An 18,056-nucleotide genomic window follows, 5' to 3' on the forward strand; every position below is an offset into this window, starting at 1 on the left:
CGACGTAGGCGAGATTGACAAGGCTCCTTCTATTGGGTGTTCTTACAAGGGACGTGGAGGAGGAGGAGGAGGAGAAGAAGTGAGGCTGAAGATCGCGGAAGATGCTGCGGACATTAACCTACGCCCTCCACACTCGACGCCTTGCTGGGGCTGCGCTTTTTAGGGATAGGGCCCCCCTTCTTGCAACGTGGGGCGCCTCAACCATCGGAGAGGAAGGTGTCAGAGAGGAGAGAGAGAGAGAGAGAGACACAACAAGGGGTGTAAGACCACAGGCCGGGACATCACGATGCACGTACAGGTAGTACACGCACACTGCGACACGTTGCCGCCGAAACTCTTGCGGCCTCGTTTCCCTGCGAAGCAGCCAACCTGTATCGTAGCTACAATGGCAGCAGGCGTGATGCAACAAAAACAACAGACATGGACCGAAAGAAACTGCCAACACTTTAGAAACAAACAATCAAGAAACATTTTCACTTCACTACGGAAGCCATGTTCACAAGGGCTCCCATAGCAAAGCCAAAACGTCTCGAGTGTCTGTTTTTTAAGTTTCTGCAGCTTCTTTGGGCCAAGGTCTGTCGTTTTTGTTGCGACATGTCTTATCTTGCCCACATGGGCTTTCATCAAACCCTCAATTACTTCAATGGCAGCGGACATGGGTAGGCCAGATGGAATGCTACTAAATTTGCACGCTCCGAACGAGCTTGCACAAATGGCACGAGGAATGTGTCTGAGTAAACGATCCAATTTAATTGTTTTCCTTCGATGTCACTAATGAACTGCTACCTTCCATGCCCAGCTTGGACTCTGACGGTCATCTTTGGCGGGTGAAGAGAGCCCAAGAAGCTGGACGGTATCAAGAGGTCCTGGAATAAGGATTCTTCCCCGAGGCTTACTGCTCCATACGGACATTTATTCCTCCTCCTCCTTCTGGGGATATGAAATTCTAAAGGTTCATGGAGCTGGGCTCATTCATTGCAATTTAATTTATAAATTAAAGAAATAATTTCGAACTTTAATTAAAAAAAAAATCACACGATCGGCCTGCCACGGCTGTGCCCTGATGTTGGTTGGCTACATGGGGAAACTTGGCCGCACACATTTCACACAGAGTAGACTTTGTGCACAACTGTACTGCTTGGATAGCATAAGCCATTTTGCTCATTTCTAGTGCAGTTAACAACACAGCAGAATAAAAACGAAAATCCATGTGCAAAACCAACTGCCTCCATGTCAGTGAGGGTCCAAGTTGTATCGGAGGAGAGAAGAGTAATTGGCATGCTCCCGCAGGGAGGTTTCAGTCTGAATGAGGATTTAAACAATTTGTTTTTAACTCTTGCCATATGCGGCTGGTGATGTCCCCAAAAATTTCTGCTGGCACAGCTCACTGGTGTAAAACTGCGGCAGTTAATGAAAAATGAGCAAAACAGCCATGCACCTCAATCATACAATGCACGAATTTTTTCCTTTTTCTTTTTAGTGAGAATGACTGGCTTTTAAACTCAAAAGCGGTCTTTTAGCCAGTGTTTAAACTGCAAAGTTCAAGTTCAAGTGAGTCAAATCACCTAAAATTGGGCCACATTTTTTTACCACTCGCAAAACGTCGAAAGAAGCAGGCACAGCAGCAGCACTTTTCTTGCGTTTGGAGTTCGATTCTTGTTTCAAGTTCGAATGTACATGGTACTGCTACACTTCCTACTTCTATTTCGGAAAGTTGTCTCCAACAATGAGAAGACAGCTTAATTAATGTAACTCCTTCATCAGGCAGCCTATTTTTAAACACTAACGATGCACGTTAGGTAAAATGGAAACGCTAAAGCAGTCCGTAGTTGTGCACACTTGAGCATAAGTGAAAGGACACAGAGTAGACAAGTACAAAACATCACATCACCCATGACACCAAGACAAGGACAGGTAAGACACTGCTGGAGCCACTGAAGCAGAAGTCTTCAGAGCCACACAGCTAGGTGTGCTGGCTGCATTCGGCAGAGTTAAATTCTGTGGGTCCAATTCATGCACACCCTTGGAAAAGTTCTAACATAAAACTTGTACCTAATAGCTTCTAATGGAAAGTTGGTGGCCCCAGTGGAAAGGAACCATTTCGAGTGCCCGTATCAAACACCGAAGTTTAATGAGCTGTAAAATTAGTTCCAAGCTATGCATCAAAAAGCCGCTTCTCTTATCGCATTCACCGGGGCTCGTAGTATCGGAAAATATAAAGATTACAGTTTTATGACCAACACTTTCCGTTTATTGTTACTCCAAAAATGGATAATTATCTCTAATTATCTTGGGAACTAACCAACTGAAAAAATAAGGGCATATTTGAAATCAGGGGGAAAAAAAGCAGCAACACTGACAATTAAGTTTCACAAAGTTTACTTGAAAATTAAAAGAAGTTGTTTTAAGACCGGTGTCTTAGAACAGTGTTTTAAAAGAATGCCTTTTGCACCTAGAGTGGGGCTCAGTGAGTTTCCAGAGGCTAGTACAGTTGAACCTCGTTATAAGAGACCTGGATGTAAGAGACAAATGGGTGTAAGAGACACTATTCACCCACATGGTTGGCTGCCCTATCTTTCCCATTAAATTGACCTCTTTTATAACAGACATCGGATGTAGAAGACAGCTGGTTATAAGGGACAAGTCATCCCTGAACTTTAATCAGCAGTCTCGCTCGTAACAGACATTTTAACTTCAGATGCAGTGCCACCAGTCACTAATTGCAGTTGCTTCCATTGTGGAAACACAGGTGGACGACAGACGCCTGCAGTCGCTATTTATTATAACTTCAGCAAACACACAGTGGTTCAGTCAGCTATGAAATGACAATGAGAAGCCCTGCCAATGGAAATGCAACTTACAAACGTGGTTGAAGCTCACTGCCATCCATTGGAGCGCGACCGCACATGCGGGCTCTCCCACTCGCGTAGCTCCCAGTCAAGAAGCATCGCAGATGTTGAGTCCTGCAAGCGTAATGAATAGCCTGAGCACACAACGGAAGAAGCTGTGCGCTCTGGCTATTCATCAGGCTTGTGAACTCAACATTTACGATTCATCTTCCACAAACAGGGAAAGTAAAAAAAGCCTGTAGAATCAGTTGTAAAAAACAGTGTAAATACAGTCATGAAGCAAACAAAGATTCAGAACTGTTTCATAAATTCTGGGGGCCAAACATAAATTAGAATGAATCTTTTGAAACATGCTGCAGCATTCTTTTGAGCTTATTTTAGTCATATGGTGCCCACATTGAACTAGGGTCTGATTAGTAAGTGAAAACATGGTTCCCTGCTTATAAGAGGCATCTCGTATAAGAGACAGAAGCTGCTCCCCAGTACGTGTCTCTTATAAAGGGGTTCAACTGTACTTTGAAATTAAACAAAGTCGTTTTTCATGGCCCGTTTAATTAACTTGCAAGGTGCGAGGCTCTGAACACACACTCAGTGGCTCCAGTTTGGTGTAATGTGCATCTTTTTTTTCAGGCACTACTGTGCAGCAGCAACACATCACCGAGAACGGGACTTGGCACACACGCGCGCAGCAAGCATACACACGAATAATGCCATCGCAGAGCGCGCAACGAAAAAAGCAGTCTGGGATTACTGGAGGATTGCGATAAAGTACTCTGCGCGACAAATCTTTGCTTTCACGCTGAAAGAATATTTCACCTGGGGCATGTTTTATTTTTTATAAGTTATACGTCTTTTTGACAAAAAGAAAAAAAGCCGTATTCAAAGGAGAATACGCTGTTGTGCGCTTGTTTCGAACTTTTAGCACTGACAATGGTGAAAGCTCGGTCATAAAGAAAGAACTCTGCAAACATGCATGAAAATGGCACACAGCATTTCAACTGGGATACGGGAATCAGTGAGAAAGTGAATCAAGCAGCCAATTGTAGTTTCACTATGCTTCTTTCTACTGAAACGTGCCTCGCAGATGGAGATAGGTATAATTACAGAAACCGACTGAAGGTGCTGGTTTTCATGATGCAACGTAGTTTGCATAAATTATTTTGTTTGAGGAGGCAAGCTGCTTGATAGTTACTACGGCGCAAGGAAATGAGAACGAAAGAAGAAGGAACACGCACAACAACATGGAGCTGAACTTCCAAGTAGTGTTTGTTTAAAAAAATTATGCTGCTTTTATAAGTGAACACCGAGAACCGTGTGACGTCATCCGACGTGAAATCTGTAAAAAGCCAAATTCATTTTCCAAAAGTGACACGGAAGGAGCACTGACACAGTTGTCCCCCGCCCGTCTGATAAAGTAAGTTTTATAGACTCTGCACTCAAGCTTACTGCCTGCATTCCGCAAGAACTTTAAGTGATCTAGCAGTGCTCTGTCCACATCGCTTTCGCGAAAAGACTGAATGCAATCACATGGTTCTTGGTGTTCACATATATAAGCAGCCTCATTTTTTCAACAAACTGTACTTGTAAGTTGGGTACATTGTTGTACGTGTTCCTTCTTCTGTCGTCCTCATTTTCTTGCGCTGTAGTAACTACCAACTCGCCCACATCGAAATTTTGAGGCGACCCGCAAGGAAGCAGAGCTCAGATTTCCACGAGGGACGGAGGGAGGAGGGGGGAGGGTGCTCACCGGAGGAGGACGGGTGGTGCTGGTGTGAGGCAACGGTGAGCATGTGCGAGGAGGAGGAGGAGGCGGAGGAGGAGGCGTTGGAGCGGGGCCGCCGCTGCTGCAGTGACGCCACGCTGGACGAGGCGCTACTGCCCCCTCCGCCCCCTCCTCCGTCCCCTCCGAGCAGGCGCGACGAGGGACCCTCCCTCCGAGAGCTGCCGCCCAGGTCGCCTGCCTGCTTCAGCAGCTGGTAGATGGGGTCCACGGCGTCCGGCGTGCCCCCGCTCGGCGTCTCTGCACACGACGGGGACGACGGTTGGCTTTTTCGAAAGGACCGCGAAGGCAAACACAAGTTTACTAGAAAAACTGCTTTGCCCCAACAGCAACGATATAACCAATTTTATCGCAAACTTCAAACAAATGAGGGAGATGTTAAGGTAAACAGATGATTCACGGCAGCTGCCAATTTAAGCCACTTCCAAAAAACGAGTGGTTGACTTTAGGAAAATAGGACAGGAATGGGAAAAAAAGAGCGTACACTAAAACGTCCAGAACGCGTTGGATGATTGGCAGAACTATAAAAACGTTTCCAACCACATAGATAAAGCAACTCTTGAAGTGAAAAATAAGTACTATAATGACACACTCCCCCACATGCTCAAAAATGACCCTAAAAAGTTCTGGAGCACTGTTAATCCTGAGAAAAGTGACTCAGTGCCAGCACACTGTGGAGAGGATGGCAACACCTTGAGCCTAGACAGCTGCGCGGAAAAACTGTCATTTTTTTTTCTGAAGTGTGCACTATCAAGTGACAGCTTGATAGCAGCCTAACGTTGCCACAGTTAATTATCCCTAGTCAATTTTCTCCCATCACAATCACTGCACATGGTGTAGCTTGTGCAATTGATCGTTAAGCACACAAAACCAGCCCCAGCTTTGATGATATCAGCGTTAAGCTTTTAAAACTAACCAGACACTTCTCAGCCTTCTTGCTCGCTTTAATTTTTCAACAATCTCTAGATACAGGCTGTCTTCCGGAGGATTGGAAATCTGCTCGTGTATTTCCAACATTCAAATCTCGTAATAATATACAGCCTAATAACTACAGATTAATTTCTATGACATCCATATGTTGCAAACTTCTCGAACTAGTTACTGACCTATATTCAGTGCTAAACCCTTCTCTTCGTATCGATGCCATCTTTATTGGCATCTCTAAGGCATTTGATAGGGTCCCCTACAAACATTTAGAACTCAAAATTCAGAATCTCAAGCTTTACAATAAGATAACACAATGCATCCTGGAATTTCTCACTAATTATTTCCTATCCTTCCTTATTAACTGTTTTTAAGCTGTAAAACTAAAGGACTATGTCTCTAAACATACTAGCCTTTCATCAGGTGTTCCACAAGGCTCAGCTATAGGTCCACTTTTGTTTTTTAATCTACATTAATGACATAGCGTGCAACATAAGTTGAAAAATGCGCCTATTTGCAGACGACTGTGTAATTTACAAAAAAATAACTAGCCCTGCTGACATTACCACGTTCGTATCTGACCTCGATAAGTTGACGGGGTGGTGAGACACGTGGCAAATGGAAATAAATGTGGGAAAAACTAAGCACTTACAGCTTAGTTCTGCTTCTAACCCCTCCCATAATACATACACCATAAATGATACCCGAATTGAGTCAGTGCTATCGTCTCAATATCTTAGGGGTTTTTTTTCCAGCCAATTAAAACTGGATTACTCACACTGAACACATCACTAGTAAAGCAATAAAGAAAGCTGGCGTCTTCAAAAGGCGACTATATCTTGCTAACAAAGAAACCAGATTCCATATGTATACACCAACTTCCCTGATAAGACATGTTTCAACCATATGGCATCCTCACAGTGAAAATTTAACAAACCTGTTTGAATCGATCCAGAACAAAGCTGCACACTTCATAGCATCGTCATACTTGCATTATGAAAGCATAACTGCCTTAAAAAATCTCTTCACCTGCCCTCCCCTGCCATGTGCAGTAAACTTGCGCAACTGTCATTTTTCCACTCACTGTACCATAGCAACTCCCCGTTCGTCCACAGTCATGTCCTCCGACTGAACTCCGATCATCCTAACAAAGTTAATCCCATCTTTCCGAGAAGAAAAAATACCAAATTTTTTTTGTAAATTACACAGTCGTCTGCAAATAGGCGCATTTGTCAACTTATGTTGCATGCTATGCCATTAATGTAGATTAAAAAACAAAAGCGGACCTAGAACACCTGATGAAAGGCTAGTACGTTTAGAGACATAGTCGTTTAGTTTTACAGCTTAAAAATGGTTAATAAGGAAGGATTGCAATAACAGGATGGAATTATTTGCCAGATAATATTGCAACAAAAACAGAGTCTTCATCCTTTCTCAAAGCATTAAAAGTGTTCTTTAAATTTTAATTGATTAGTGCAGTTATGCGGAGGTGTGGCTGATGGCATTTATTTGGTTGTCTTGAGCGTGTTTTTTACGCTCCACTTTGTTACCTGGGACATATTGTGTTGTGGCAAACCTACCCGTTCTTGCACATATAGCCTATGTATTTACATGCCTTTTTTCCCCTGTCTCTTCCACTGTGTGAAGTTTGCCCGCGCTCTTATATTTTAAGTTTTATATAATGATGTTTGGCAACACCGAGTGCATTGTGCACATACAATGCACTGGTTTGATATCCTCCAATATCTACCAATGCAATGCCCTCTCAGGTCCTTAGGGTACAAAAAATAAATAACTAGTGAAAAGTGGATAAACCGACATGCGGTTCTCGTTTATTTATCTCAGTGAAGAAGTGACACATTTCTAAAAGAAGCAAACTAGGCCGCTAGAAATATTTCTATCGATTTGTAACACTTTTTCATATCGATGCACAATGCTTTTTATGACCGCGGGTCTTAATTAGTAAGTCCAATAGGAATGTGGTCAGGTTAATTGTGCTGTAAGAAAACCAAATGCCAAGACGGCGACTTACTCTCTTCTTCTGGTTCTGCCGGGATGATTTTGGTCTCGATCTCCGATGCTGACCGCTGCCTTCGTAGAAGCCTTGGCTTGGGCTGCATGCACAGAAAAAAAAAAGAAGCAAGAGCATGATATATGCAACCTGCTCCAACTAAAACAAACTGACAGACGCGAAGCGGCTGCTGGCAGCTTTCTTCAACACTCACTGGGCTACGAGTGACCACGAGAAACTGCACTCTGAACTGCTCCCCTACTGCACTTAAATAGAGGGGCCAAGAAGACAACATACAACTTTGCTTAAATTGAAAGAACTGGCCATCAGTGCCTCACTCAGATCCATTCCAACCACGAAATACTTTTTTTTTAACCCCAGGAACGAAACAAAGAACTGCAAATTTTTCAAATTTCACGCTACAGTCATGCGATATGGGCAGGAATGTTGTAATATGTTCCAGCAACAAAAATGCAGCTATCAGTGTGTAATTGCCTACACATTAGCGTTCAAGTGATACAATCAAATGGAACTGGAGTCATGTTTTTTGGGAATGGTCCAGGTCGGTGGCTTGCAGTTGAAAAAAAAAAACAAGATTCCGTGGCATCACACAAAAATCGCTGAAAAGTGGCTAGGGGGTCGGCACAATTGAATCTGTCTTCTTCAATGTCTTCCTTATTTGTTTGAAGATTATGATAAAATTGGCATTGCTGTTATCGTGACAAAGCAGCCGTTTTATTGACCCGATCTTGTATTTTGTCTTCAGGGCCCCTTTAAGGGTAACAAGTTGATGGAATTTACACCGAATAGTCCTTGGAGATATATACGAAGGACAAAGGAAGTACCAAATCAGTTCTGGCTGGAATTCGTTTTATTTATATATATAGCACACCACAGCCCGATGGGACCATCGCAGTACACATATTTTTCTTTCTTTTTGCTAAACGGTGGCGCAGGATGTTTTCATAAGAGTGCCTTATTGCCCCCAAGTCACATTTTGATGACAATGAAAACGCAACCCACAGGTGTTAAAAAGTGCGCGGTTTGAACATTCGGTGCTGTTGCAGGCAATTTTAGCTCCCCATCTGGGGTCAATAGGCGCTATTGTATATACCCAATTCTAAATCTGCTTTTTCTTTTTTTTTTCCCAGGAAGGCTGATCTATAGGTCGCAGGTACATTAAAATTGGCTGCAAACTTCAGTGGCCCTCTGTCATCAACTCCTAGAAGTCAACTGTGCTTGCAAATTTGATCCCCTGTGTTTTACAGTGCAGCAGTCACTGTATTGTTCATGTAGTTGCACCACAGTTCACAAGAGCTTTAGGGTCAGTGGGTATACGTATACACAGGGGGGGCTTCAATCACACGTGTTGGATATAACGCATTTTGGGAACGCTGACAGAGGGGTGAGTTGGTAGGGAGACCTGATGCAAGAAAAGTGCAAAAAAGCGCAAGATGAAGGAAGGAACTGCACTGGACAAGTGCTTCCGGATGAGGTTATCATGCAGGATGGTTGTGGCTTTTGTTTTAGTAGTAAGAGTGTTGTTTTTACAGTGCCGGACTATTTTCACAAGCGTCTGTTTCATTCGTGCACCCATAAAACTAAGTATTACAGGAAAGATCGGCTTTTGCTGTTATGTCGCCCAACATTGTATCTTTTGTTGCTGTCTGTGTGCGGCGACATTACACTCCATCCAGGGTTGGTTGAGACTGCTCTTAAACAGTTGCTGGAGGGACGGGGTGAATGAAAAGAAATCATGCACCCCTCCGTCTGACGACGACGATGATTGAACGCGAGCTTTCTCGTGATGGGCCCTTTGGGTAGCCAGTACCTACTAGCTGCGGGTATGTGTGTGCTCTCGAGGTATGCACCACTTTCCTCTAGAATACCCACAGCAACACCAAAAGCATAATGTTTGGGTTTAGGGCGTATGGCAGGAATCAGTACCTGCTACTTGGTGTTCACTTTGGCAATGTCGAAATGGACGCTGGCATCGTAATTCGAGGGACTCAGGTCCGATTCCGGCCACGGGAATCATTTTAGGGGCAAGGGGCCCCTTTGGGGGTCTCAATGTTGGCGTCTCATGTTGTCATCGTAACCGTCGTCTCGTGTAGTCATGGTACTGAAACACCGCGACACTCATTTACACGTCGCGCTATAACGTAACGCGTTGAAAAAAAAAAAAAAAACACTGGGACGCTCGTTTACGCCTCACGCTTGAACATGCTTCAAAGACACGTGACTTTTACAGCAAAGCTGTATACCTCTACCCCTGAAAGATTTCATTCCCCTTGGCAAAAAGGCCAAGGTGCCAAGAATACACTTATACACAGCGCGCTTCGCCCCTCCCCATGTTTCGCAATAATGGAAATGGCCTGGGATTTTTTTTTTCTTTCACCTCAATCACAATCATTCATCATCACCGCCAGATAAAGTTGGCTATCCTGCAGGGCGTGTTGCGTACAGTGGCATCAGTGGGGACACGAAAGCTTCGCTTTAAAATAGAACTGCAGGTGATTAAGACGTACCAGGTTGAAAACAAGGTTGCCACGCAGGGTGCTCATGAATGCTTAACTAGCCTAGAGGAACAGAGTCGCAAAATGAAGGATTGAAATGCCACAGGCAAAGCTCTAGTGCCTGGTGGGTGAACTAGAGGGGCTAACATGACAGCGCTGGCAACGCTTCCCGAGGGAGTGCTCTGGCCTCTGGCGAGAGAGGCACGTCGGAGGGGAACACACCTGGCAGCGTCCGGCCCTGTCCTGGCAGTCGGGGTGGACGTTGCACTTGCACAGCTTGCACTTGAGTCCCTGGCGCACGTGTCCGCGCAGGATCTCGCGGCAGGCGTCGCACGCCGTCACCTTCTTGTACGTGTACTCCTGGAACACGTGCTGCCCCGTGTCCCAGCTCCCGCCTCCTCCTCCTCCTCCTGGGTGAGGGGGTAGATGCTCACTCACAGGGGCCATTGGTTCATTGAAAAGACCGCTCTGCCCCAGTAGCAACGACAGCAATTGCAAACTGCAAACAAATACCGTCTTTCTGCACGTATAACCCGCCCCTGCATATCATCCGCACTGGCATTTTCAGCCCGCCGGAAGAGAAAAAAAAATCCTCGCGTATTGCCCACACATTTGATACCGGAAAGGCTGCACCAAAGCTACTGCTCGAGCAACACATCACATACTATGCAGACAGAAAGAGCGTATATTTAGCAAGTAGAATGCACTGACTGCAAGGTGAGAGTCACACTTCACTCATTGTCACTGCTCTCACTAGAGCTGTCAATTGTGCAATCACTGCCACGCAAGGCTTAGTCCGTGTTACTGTGTAGGAGCTTCACCGCACAACGCGCACTGCCACGAAGCTGCACTAAAAGAAATACCCCTGCGTATTATCCGCACCCCCACTTTGCCACTGAAATTTTCGCATTTTTGGTGTGGGTTATACGTGTGAAAATAGCGTATTTGAGAATATTAAAGGAAACATGCAAAGCAGTGGCCCCTCCTTTGCCACTTTTCGGCAATTTCGCTAAGACATCGCAGAATCTCGCTCGTGCGATTGCCGGCCATTGGCCTAAACCATGGTTTCTCAAAGTGGGTTCCGCAGGCCCCTCCTCAGGGTTCCGCGAGCCACTCATAAATTTTCCCTGGTTCCGCAGTCGCAAAGTCTTATATGGTGAACTTGAGGTGCGATCTATCTAAGGAACCTCCATTACTCACGCCCGAGAGCACATCTCGGCGCATAACAGAAACGCGCGAGCTGCACAATAAATCTCGCTAGCAGCTTGTAGCCAGCCAGGCCTTATATTACCCCCATGCGCATTTCTCCTGTTTGGAGATAGGTGCCGCTAGCGTACATGCTCGCGTAAAGTCGACGGGAAAAAAACGATACCCTTGCTTGCTTTTGAATTTATTGCACGTTTATGTAGCATGAACGGAATGAAAACTGGCGGGAGGGGGGGGGGGGGGGGGGGGATTCCTTGGCACTTAACGGAACTTAGCAGGGTCCCCTGGGACCAACATGCTTGAGAACCCCTGGCATAGAGTAAAGGCATCACGTTGCATAACGGAACTTAGCACGGTTCCCTGGGACCAACATGCTTGAGAACCCCTGGCCTAAACCGTCACCACCAATAAACTGGCCTGGCAATTGTATAGCGGGGCCTCTAGTCCCTTTGGTAGCATCGCTTCAACGCTAATGTGCAGTTAATGCAAAGACAACAATGTTTTTGGTGCTGGACTAAAACACATCACTGCAGCGCGACAATTCATTTTTGAACATTTCTTGTGCTTCTTTGTTTAAGAAACCATCTTACGTGTCTGGAAGGTAACTGAGGGAGCTCCCAAAGGCCACTTCTTTCAACCTGAGCAAAGTTTCATATTATCTTCACGGCCCCTTTAAGGGGGCACACTGGTCTTAAAACAACTTCTTCGAATTTTTAAGTGAACTCTGTGAAACTTGTCAGTCTTGCTGTTTTTACCCCAATGATTTCAAATGTGCCATTATTTTCTTTCTTGGTGAATTAGTTCCCGAGATAATTAGAGGTAATTCGTCATTTTTGGTAGATAGATAAAACAATAGATAGATAAAACAATAGATAAAACAATGGTAGTCACAGAACTGTAATCTTTATATTTTCCAATACTATGAGCCCTGGTGAATGCAATAAGAGAAGTGGCTTTTTGAGGCATCGCTTGGAACTAATTTTACAGCTCATTAAACTTTGGTGTTTGAAATGGCCATTCGAAATGATTCCTTGCCAGTGGTGCCACCAAAGTTTAATGAGCTGTAAAATTAGTTCCAAGCGGTGCATCAGAAAACCGATTTTCTTATTGCACTCGCCAGGGTTCATAGTAATTGAAAATACAAAGATTATCTCACTTTTATGACCAACACTGCTTTGTTTATTGTTCCTCAAAAAATAACTAATTATCTCTAATTATCCTGAGAACTAATTGACTTACTCTAAAAATAAATGGCACACTTGAAATCGGTGGGGGGAGAGCAGCAAGACTGACAAGTTTCACAGAGTTTACTTAAAAATGAGAAGAAATTGTTTTAAGAACAGTGTGCCTGTTAAAGGGGAAAGTCATTGGCACGCACTCCCATGCGAAGTACACCTCTGGTGCTCGGTTATTCGTAACGAGAGGCACGCTTTGTGGCACTCACCCGCACTGCCGCCAGCGGCATGGCTTCCTTTTCTGTCAGGCCCATCAGGCCTGCACGCAGAAGAAGAACATTCTGCATTTGTGCTTTCTTTCTTGCAATAAAAAAAAACATTACCACCTGGGCCCTTTAGCCACATGGCTAGAAGGTGGGCCTATGCTATAAAGATTTCAGGTACATTTCGTAGGAGAAAATGAAATAGCAAATAATAACATGCATGCAAAAAAGGCACAATGAAGTAATCACAGGAAAAACCCGAACATTGAAAAGATGTGGTGACACTGAACAATGGCAGTGGTTGACACACATGCACATACAAAATTCAGTGTAACACAGAAATCGTCGAAAAGATCTCATACACATTCTGTGAGAGAATAAAAAAGATAAACAAGCAATAAACAAAACAATAAGCAACAAACAATAGCAGAGACAGCAGCCATTAGTTCCTTCTCTCAGGGAGAAATGTGCAATTAGCAACTGCAGCACCGGTCCCCATCTAGTCTAGAGACTGTAGAATGAGGATCAGTACACCCCCCCACAAGAGATTCTTGAGGCACTTACGAAACAGTTAACTTAATACTGCAATCAACATCCATTTCCCGTGCAATCGCTGATTAAATATGACACCAGAAGTACGCAACACAAGTGCCAGTTTTCGCCTACTTCTTGTGCATTGTATTTTTGCACTTTGAATTATGAATCCAGTACAACTAGCTCAATAGTCCATTCTACAATTCCTCGTGGCACGTAAAGCTTTTTTTTTTTGTCCGTGCTTACTTTTTCCAACAACCTACCCAACTCACTTCTCGCCCAAATGTGCGTTCCTCCTGTTAAAGGCCCTGGTGCAAATTTGGGGAGTTGCGTCCGCTGCAAAGCGTGTTCTGGCTCCTTCACACAGCGTGCACACTCAAGTTGGGTTTCTGTCACAACATCAAAGCTTAGCAGGGAAGCTGACTGCACAGACGATGTTTGTAACAGCTGTGGGTGACAGTTTACACAGCGTGAGGGTGCAGGAAACGAACTGCTTTGACTTTGTGTCCCCTGTAAACGTACTCTCCCCTGAAACCACTATGTTTGGGGACCCCTGTCGATTTCTCGACTCCGAAAGGAGTCTCCATGAAACATCCAGCTGGTTGGCGTCCACTGGTGTACAGAACTACACGTAAAGCCTAAAGCCTTGACATGCCTTACAAGCAGCACTCTTGCCCCACAGTGTTTTGCACACTTTTGTCTACGTGTACTGTATTCACAAGGGCTAATCACTTATTAGCTAATGGCTGTGTCATTAGCTAATGGCTAGTAACACAGAAACTAGCGATTCGTTTGACCTAGACGGTTTTGTTCGAAAGACAATTGCTACTTGAACCCTTCTAGTAATAAATTGTTAGTTATATATATTCTTTGTTTCCCTTTCTTTACCAAGCTGTTATTCTGATGATTGTACTGCCCGCTTGCTTGTTGCTCAGCATTGTTTTTTTTTTTGTTTTTTTCCTTTTCCTTACTTTTTTGTGCGATAAAGAGTTTGTCATACATTGCCCCCGCCTCATGTACTGCCTCTGGGCTCTTAAAGGAGTACTGACATGAAATTTCCACGTTACGTTTTTTTCGCTGCTGTGGGTGCCTATTAGCCTGGCACAATAGATGGTCGATCACAGCATAAACGATCATTTACGGCGTCGTTTATTCATGTCAGTATCGGCTTCGACAAAACGAATGCCGAGCGGCCGCCATGAGAAATGGTAGCACATGACATCACCATTCTTTTCGCACTGCCGCCAGTGAGCTCAGGCAGAATGATATTAAAGTGAGAAAGAACACAATATCATTGTTCCGGTCACATCGCTTTGCTCGTCCTGTCACTCGTGAAGGTGTGGAAAGAGACTAGAGCAGTTCAAGCCTTCTTGGAAACGGTGGAAAGGGTGCCACCCACCTGTCCGAGGCCCCCCCACCGGTCTTGAGGCTTCGGAAGGCCTTGAGCCACTTGTTCTTGATGGTGCCGGTGACCGCTGGCACTGCGGTGGACGCCTTCCGCTCGCGGCAGTTGCGCTCCTCCGACTCCGCCTCGACCTCCTTGCCACGGAACAGGGAAAACTGTGCAACAATTGGGCAAAGCAAAGCCTCGCTTGGGACCCAGGCCAACCAATTGGCCGACCATCAGCCGATGATCGGCCGCAAGTCTTTCTCATAGACCGATTCCTTTTCTGGCACCGTGGGGCAGCATAACTATCCTCTATCTCAGCACTGCTACTACAAGGTCGCAAAGATTACTGGCGTGATCAACTCATAGGAAACTGAGTTGAGCTTCTTACATTTATCAAGCAATGCCCCGTATAAAGAGGTGGACCATAAACTGGCTAATTCGGGGAAGTGGACCACTACAATAAATGAGCAGAAAAACTCTAACAAGATCCAACATTTCCCGCACATCAGGTTTACAACATCTGCAAAATTAACTCTGCCTATTGTCCCTTGATTGCTGCTCCCATAAAAGCACCTAAAAGGCAAACATCATAAGCAACAAAATTTATCCATGCAATAAAAATGCAATCCATGCAATCATTCCTGTAGTCTCTAGTTTTTCATCTTACCTTCTAGCAACCTATCTTTTTTTGTAATCACGCAACACTGGGTTAATCCGATTCTTACAATAACTTGCTAAATTTTGGGGGCAGCGTTCGGCTCTCATGTTTTTCCAGTGCTGACTCTATAATAGCAGCCATGCGCAGTGAGGCAGGTTGCCCCCATCAGTCCACATACACATGGCTACTCGCATACGAATTGTGACGCAAGGTCATTGTGACGCAAGGTCAATCATCGCGTCACAATGACCTTGAGCCACCACAGGGTGAGATGTAGCAGGTGTGACATCACACGATGTGATCCGCTGTAGAGAGGCTGACCGGTGCTCGGTCGCTCAGTCTCACCATAAAAGTGGGTCAGACTTGAACCTGACCCACGTTTTTGTTTTTTTCACACGCTGTTCATACAGGTAAAGAATGCCAGGGATCCGCCAAATTTAGCCCCGCAGGCCGCCAGTCAATGTCAGAAAATAAGTAGGAAGGATGATATGACAGGAGCGGCCCTTTCGAATGCTCTTCTCTCATTCAAAATGCACGCAAATCAGCTGAAAACGCGCAGCACACAGCCTACACATTCAGGACTTAAACCTGGCAAGGTAATCAGATGACGCTCGCGTCTCTTCAGTGTCCCCCTTATTTACAACCCAGCCCTCACACACCTCACAGCCCGGGTACAGCTTTTTGCTATTCCCCAAGTCCCGATTTGATTTGATTTGATTTGACACTGCTGCGATTCAGGGATCTTTGGCTCTGCGATGAGCATCGTACCAGCTGTTGAACTGTGTAAACCTTCTCGTCTTTCATAAGTGACGGTTGGCACAGCGTTGCGGATGAACTATTTCAAACCGATGACGCTGTCGAGTACACATTTGTTGTAAACAGAGGCATAAGCAACGGACTTTGTTATAACGCGGTTCAGCCTAAAAGTTAATTTCCCGTCAAATATCATGTAGTTCTCCGATTTCTGCCGTGATCATGGATAATTGGTGGCGAAAGCCCGCGTATTTTTCACCGAATGTGCTATGAGAATAACTGGCTGTGAAAATACGCAAAATGCAACAACATTTTAGGCACCACAGATAGATGGTTGTGAGGGAAAAAAAAAACATTTTTTACCCCATGCGCACGCCTTGGCGCACCCCCCTCCCCCTCGTACCGACTTCACGGCACGGCCCAGCTGTTGTGCAAGGAAGCCCGACTGCTGTGCCAAGAAGCAGCGACAGTTTTTCGCCGCGTAGCTCACCTGGGCTTTCACAGCTGCGAGATGAATCTGGGCCACATGGAGATCAAACCTTTTCATACTAATGTCCTCCTGAAGTTCATTGGCCTTGTTGTAAAGGCTTGATTCCAGGCTCCTGCAAGGATATTTGAGAGAGAGATAAAAATATACTAAAGGATAAATTCCGGCCTGAGCCGCATTCGAATTATTCATACGGGAATAGCGAAACTACGAGAAAAGTTTTGCCTTAGAATATTCTCCGCGTCTAGAGCCCTTATCATTTATGAACAACGAGGGAATACAGCGATCCATTAATTAGTGCCAGCTACAAATTGCATCGGCTGCCCCCTTACCCTGCAGGCGCGACATGGCCCGCAGACCAGAGGTTAACCTCAGCGTGAAGACTCGAAATTATTTTGAGCAAATTCCAGTGAACCTCCTGGACCGCGCGGTAATGCTCGCGCGGCGAGTCGTAAGTAGGCTTCACCGCAAGGCACGTCTCCCACGGCAACGGGGCGACAAGCGAAGCTACCGCCGAACGGCACCGGCGTCGAATGTGCCAGGCCACGGCCGAAGGTGCAGATGTGTCAACATACATATCGAAAACGCACACACTGTAACAGCGGTGACAGCCAGTCGGGGACTCGACCACAAGCGCGCTTCGCCGAGCACGACCAAACATACCTGCTCCGTTGCGCAAGGTGAGCGCGGCTACTCGGCGTCGGAAAACCGAAACCGGAGACCCGAGCGGCCGGCCATCGCCGTCGCAGCAGTTATGGGCGGTAATCAGAGCTCGTCGACGCACTGGGCACCACTGCGGCGTTCGCGCGGAGCGTCCGGAGTCCGAGTCGCGGAGTCCGGACAGCCGCGTTGTCGCGAAGCCAGCCCGCCGCAACGCGCCATCACACTACACAAAATGGCGGCAATTTCGAGAGCGAGAGAGACTGCGCAGGAGGAGAGAGCGAGAGAGCTTGTTTTCGTCGCTGGCCGCTGTGGCGGTGATGACGCTATCGATTGGACAGGCATCAGCTGACGAGCAGCAGCAGACGACAAGATGCAGACGACGCCTGCGTAGTCTGTATCGGCCGCTCGTTGTACGGCTATTGTTTGCTCGTCAATCGATTACAAAACACTCAAAAGCGATGGGCGGGGAGCGGCCTTTTTTTATGGCTTCCAGCCACGCCAGGCTGGCCGCTCGGGCTTGTACCGAGCGCACGCCTACGGGCAGGTGCGTTCGCGCGGCCCGAAAAAAGTCGATGCGAAAGCGGTACGGGGCTGTCGCAACATGCCCGGACAAAGCGTCTTTAGTTTTTTACGCCTCTGCTCCTCTTATTGACACCGCCCCGAGACTGCGGGCAAACACGCAAAACACGCGCGCGAGAATAATAATCATCATAAAAAAAAAAAAGGCGAAACGACGGAGCAATTTACGCCTGTCAAGAAATACGAAGAAATAAAAGTGGCACGAGGAGGCTGTTCAACGAGCTGTGAATGTTCGCAGCGCGATATTGATCACGGGCCGGGTTTATGT

At 45.9% G+C, this 18,056-nt stretch overlaps 1 protein-coding gene across 5 annotated transcripts in view; it reads right to left on the minus strand.

Moving 5' to 3' along the window:
* The window catches only part of LOC144162534 (uncharacterized), a 584,817-nt gene that overhangs the window by 25,480 nt on the left and 541,281 nt on the right, over positions 1–18,056 (minus strand). For all 5 annotated transcript variants that reach the window (XM_077693110.1, XM_077693111.1, XM_077693108.1 and 2 more), the window contains 6 exons: positions 16,550–16,661; positions 14,658–14,818; positions 12,731–12,780; positions 10,303–10,490; positions 7,586–7,667; positions 4,597–4,869 (listed from right to left, as the gene is read on the minus strand). In XM_077693110.1, coding sequence (XP_077549236.1) covers positions 4,597–4,869; positions 7,586–7,667; positions 10,303–10,490; positions 12,731–12,780; positions 14,658–14,818; positions 16,550–16,661 — 866 coding nt within the window. The remainder of the gene's footprint in view (positions 1–4,596; positions 4,870–7,585; positions 7,668–10,302; positions 10,491–12,730; positions 12,781–14,657; positions 14,819–16,549; positions 16,662–18,056) is intronic.

This window comes from Haemaphysalis longicornis, unplaced genomic scaffold (genome assembly GCF_048455015.1).
Source record: "Haemaphysalis longicornis isolate Haplotype H1 unplaced genomic scaffold, Haemaphysalis longicornis Haplotype H1 scaffold_12, whole genome shotgun sequence".
Taxonomy (NCBI): Eukaryota; Metazoa; Arthropoda; class Arachnida; order Ixodida; family Ixodidae; genus Haemaphysalis; species Haemaphysalis longicornis.